Source organism: Echinops telfairi, unplaced genomic scaffold, assembly GCF_000313985.2.
Source record: "Echinops telfairi isolate 266 unplaced genomic scaffold, ASM31398v2 ScPeMD7_29;HRSCAF=101, whole genome shotgun sequence".
Classification (NCBI taxonomy): Eukaryota; Metazoa; Chordata; class Mammalia; order Afrosoricida; family Tenrecidae; genus Echinops; species Echinops telfairi.
Genome location: NW_022103926.1, coordinates 3,530,213 through 3,535,045, shown reverse-complemented (window position 1 = coordinate 3,535,045; position 4,833 = coordinate 3,530,213). Strand labels below are relative to the sequence as shown.

General features: G+C 47.8%; 1 protein-coding gene and 1 pseudogene across 1 annotated transcript in view; one reads left to right on the top strand and one right to left on the bottom strand.

Annotated features, from left to right (window-relative positions):
- CHEK2 (checkpoint kinase 2) overlaps window positions 1-4,833 on the top strand; it is a 53,508-nt gene that overhangs the window by 32,154 nt on the left and 16,521 nt on the right. Inside the window, exon 9 of the mRNA XM_045289539.1 lies at window positions 3,634-3,695. Within this exon, the coding sequence (XP_045145474.1) occupies window positions 3,634-3,695 (62 nt within the window). The remainder of the gene's footprint in view (window positions 1-3,633; window positions 3,696-4,833) is intronic.
- LOC105979746 lies at window positions 1,475-3,038 on the bottom strand (annotated as a pseudogene).

The following is a 4,833-nucleotide window of genomic DNA, read 5'->3' as shown; positions in this document are numbered from 1 at the left end:
GCTATATCTTTTGATAGCCGGGCACCATCAGCTTTCTCCACCACACTTGCTTATTCATGTATAATTATTCTTGATCGAATTTAATTCTGGATTGTTATATCTGCAAAAGCTTCCAATAAAATGATTAAGGGGGAAAAAGGATTTTTTATCCCTTTGCTGACCACCCCAAACTGCTCAAACAGCAAATAGAAACGAAGACGAAATTATTGCTAACGGCACAATATTTCATAGGCTCCTGTAGAGCTCTGTGAGTAGGGCCTGGACACCAGGGTTTCGAACCATTTCCAGTTGGTTCAGTTATGGTCAATGGAACTAAGGGCAGTTCACTTATTGCATAGTCATCAAATCTGTCAGTTTTTAGCAACCAACTTTCCTGTGCAACAGGTGCCCTTTTGAGTGTTATGTGGGGCCAGCCACCATCTTTGAATAGGGCACTGCTGCCTGTGTGCTACTCTGTTCAAAACCTGACATTGCAACAGATCTGGTTGCTTTGCAACCTGTGCACTGCCCTCTTTCCATTGGCCATGCCTGCACCAGTTTGTACTGGTGTGAAGTCCCGGTGGGATAAGTGATACTCGTAAGGATGGCTATCAATAAGATGAAACAAATTGTGTATTGTTGAATAGAATAGGACTTTGCTCTAAAAGCCTTCACCCCATTTACAATTAAAAGTTAAAAAAAAAAAAGAGGGGTGACGTAGAAAACTCTGTGGGGTAGTGTTACCTTGTCATGTCGGGTCACTCACTGCTGGAATCGGCTTGACGGCACCCAACACCAACGCGTACTGTAACGTGAACGAGTGAAACCGAGACCTTTGAGCATGCCTTCCCGCTGACATGACACCTTGACCTTGCCGCTGAAGCTGCGTGTGCTTCCGCTTGTACCCCTTGCTTCTCTCCAGGGGGAACCCCACTGTCCTGAAAGCTGTGTTTGCCTTTCCGCTGCTTTGAAACAGCAATGACCACATATCCATATCTCCCCAAACAGTACAGTGTTTTACTGATAACTTCCTCTAAAATGGAAAAGTCTTTTTTTTTTTAGAATTAACTTGCTGTTTAATATAACACCCATACTTACTTTATGTTTTCACTCATACTTTAATATATAAAAAGACCAAGATCTATTTTTTTAAATCATTTTATCGGGGGCTCGTACAGCTCTTAGCATAATCCATTGTGTCAAGTACATTTGTACATTTGTTGCCATCATCATTCTCAAAGCATTTGCTTTCTACCAGAGCCCTTGGGATCAACTCCTCATTTTTCTCTCTCATTTTCCCATCCTCCCTCCCTCATGAACCTTTGATCATTTATAAATTATTGTTATTTTTTTATGAAAAGACTAAGATCTTATATGTTGCATTTTCTTAAAATCCAGAACATGGATTCATTCCTAATTTCCGCAGTAGTTTCACACTGCCGACTGAAAATAGAGCTATTTAGAAAGCACTCAAACTTTCAAATGAAGTTGACATTCACTTGCTTGCAGGACTCAAAGATTTCTCAGCTGTTCAGACAGTGTCCAAAGTGGTGGATGAAACTTTTCAATTGGCTTGTGCTTGTTCCAGGCTGCTGCACTGATAGACCCAGAGGCTGTGTTCGTCATTACTGGCCTCTGTGGTCTTCAGAGCCAATAAGCTTTTTCCTGCCCCGAGCCAGCATCATAACACACCACCCGGAGCATTAAATACAGAGCATGTCTATGTAGCACATCATACTGATCTGATGTGCACACCTTTATACCACTCTTGGAAACGCCCATAAGAAATTCTTCCTCCAGAGGAACAAAAGGCAGCTTTCCATCTTGCTGGGCAACATCGATATAATGTATAAGGTTTAGTGGTCCTTCCAGACTCCCCCTCAGACAGCTTCAGCTTCTTCACGGTACCGACATACTTTATTCGAGATCCTGCCTAGGTGTTTGAATGACTGCTGCATTGTCAGGAGCTCTTCATGAAGTCTGTGCCATGACTGGCCACAGTACTGGGTCATGACAGTCCCCCAGGACCACACTCTATAGACTTGCTCTTAGTACTGATTTCACGACTTTGGGAACTTCTACTACTGTGTCGTTTTTGCCTTTTGAAAACATTTTTCACCTTACCTTGAACCAAAGAAGCACGCCTCTCTGCCCTGAATTGACTGGGGCCAGCAGATCCCCTTGGGAGCCTCTATGTTGATTGGACTTTTTAAGGGCACTATGCCCAGCGCCACCCTTGGGGGACCTGGTTCTTGGTCTGAATAAGTCTTCTGGGACTCGTCTTTTTGACTTGGCCCAGTTTCCAGGGTCCGTCTCTACTGGGGCAGTGATGCCTCACTGACTCCACATGTAACAGTTTGTCCCCAGGGCCGGCTCTGGGGAGGATCCAGGGAGGACCTTGCTCAGAGCAGTGGGTGTGATGGAGCTTGCTTTGTAGCGAGATCATCCTGGTAGGCTTTGCTACCTTTTTAAATGTTGCTGTGCCGTGCTCCCAGGATGATCCCAAATCCTTGTGACAGCAGGTAGAACTGTCTCCCAGAGTGTTCTTGGCTGTAATCCCTGTGGAAACAAATCACCACATTTCTCCCCTGTGAAACTGCTGGGGGTGTAGCAGCTGAGCACCTAACCACATTTGCACCACCAGGGTACGTTGGTCTCCATATAAAACCTAACACCCTACAGACCTTCCTCCCTTTTCTTGTGACATAAGCGGATTCCTGCTTCTGCTGGGCTGTGTATCTCTCTAAATGAATCCCTAAATCAGTCCTCTAACATTGAGCTTTGTGGAGACAGTGGTAGTTCAGGGGTACACGTCTCACTTTCCACCCGGCTAGCCAGAGAGCGGCCACCACCCACCTGTCTGTCAGTGAAGGCTGGCTCGTGGCTTTGATGCTGAACAGATGCAGCAGAACTTACAGACGAAGACAGACTAGTAAGAAAGACTTGGTGGTCTCCTTTGGAAAATTAGCTGTTGAAAACCCTACAGAACACAGTGGTCCAATCACAGGGATGGTACCGGGCCAGGTGGCATTGTGTTCCATTGTGCTTAGAGGCACCATGGTGTAGGCTGACCCACAGCGGCTTATAACAACAGGGACCACTGCTGAGATTTATTGGTGGTCCTTTGTCTTCTGGGTATAAAATCATCAACAACATGCTCTCCCAATGTCTAATCCTGCATTCCTTCACCTATAAGATTTTGCTATGTACCTCATGCTGACCAGAGGTTGCAAATTGCCAGCCAGAGAGGGTGGTGGTGGTGTGTGTTTGTGTGTGTATGTGTCCCCATCCGTCCTCCCGATTGACCTTTAAATAACCTATCAGGTTCCTTAGGCCATCCTGCAAGCCTTTGCTCTGGGGTGGTGGGCAGGAGGGCCTGGGAATGAGAAGACCCGGCTTCCTTCTTGGGTATCACCCCGGTGTGTGAAATGTGGTTTCCTGAGGATTTGGGAGAGCTGCTTGCATGTCCTGTCTGAGGAAGCAGCTAGATTCTGCCCCACCTGCTCCCCACCAGTAACTTCACCGGATGGCAGGAGATCACACACCGATGCTCAGCCTCCCTGAGGCTCTACAGCTGTCCTGCCCCCTGCCCTGTGGGTGGGGTCCTTTTGCAAAGCCCTTCTCACCATTTCCCCCTCTCCCCACCTCTTTCAGCCTTGCATCATCAAGATTAAAGACTTTTTTGATGCGGAAGATTATTATATTGTTTTAGAATTGTAAGTAACAGACATTTATCTTTTCATTTCCTTTTAAATGTTTCTAAGCCACAAGTTGGAATGTGGTGGTGGTGGTGGGGAGGGGTGGGGGAAGGCATCTATAGACCGTGTAGAACAAGGGTTTGGGGTGCATGATCAGACATTCTAAAACCCCTTCATCATTCCTTAAGGCTGGTGACAATTGCTTGGGCCTGGGCCTGGAGTCAGGCCTGGGTTTGATGTTGCCATGGAAGAGCCTTGGTGAAGTGCTGGGCTGCCCAGAGAGGGGGTGGCCGGCCAAATCCCTTCAGGCACCTGTGTGACAGATAAATGGTGGTTCAGACCCACCCAATGGCTCTTGGGAAGAAAGAAAGATGGGGGGCTTTGCCCCTGTAAAGATGGCAGCCTTGGGACCGTTCTGCTCTGTCACATGAGCCCACTCACGGTGAGTCCAAATCTGCTCACTGGCACCCAGCAACAATCCATCTTTTCTCCCTGTGGGTGTATTTGCGTCACCCCTCTGAGCCCCACTTTCCTGGTGTTAAATGGGGATAAAGGTGGTCTCACCACAAGTGGGCTTGCTGCGTGAGTTGAATGCATGCAGCATGGAACCGCTCTGGCACAGTACTGGGCACACTGGTGCTCAGCCAGAGGGCAGTGTTGGTGCTCTAGCACTTGCTTCTGCAGACCTTTCCAAGGAACCTTGTAGCACAGTGGTTTCTGTGTTGGGCTGTAAACTGCGAAGTCCGCAGTTCGAGTCCTCCAGTCTTTCTGCAGTAGCAAGATGTGGCTGTCAGCGTCTACCCAGATCAGGCAGCCTCAGAAGCCCCAGGAGCCATTCTATTCTGCCCCATAGGGTTCCTAAGAGTCAGATTTGACTTGATGGCCATGGGTGGTGGTGATGGTGGTGGTATTGGTGCTGGTGCTGGTGCTGGTGCTGGTAGCTCTTTCTGCTCAGGATCAAAGTCCCAAAAGGCCCGGATATCTTTCAACATCTCTGTTTATTTTGATGGCTGTGAAGTCTTGTCTTGCTTGGTGTGACTCTAGAATGCTTTCCTGTCTCATGCCTGGAAGAGGCCCCTCTTGGTGGCCGTCCCTGTCATGGCCAAAAGGGGCCACTTAGCTCCTGCTTGTCAGGTGCTGGCTGTGCAGGTTGACC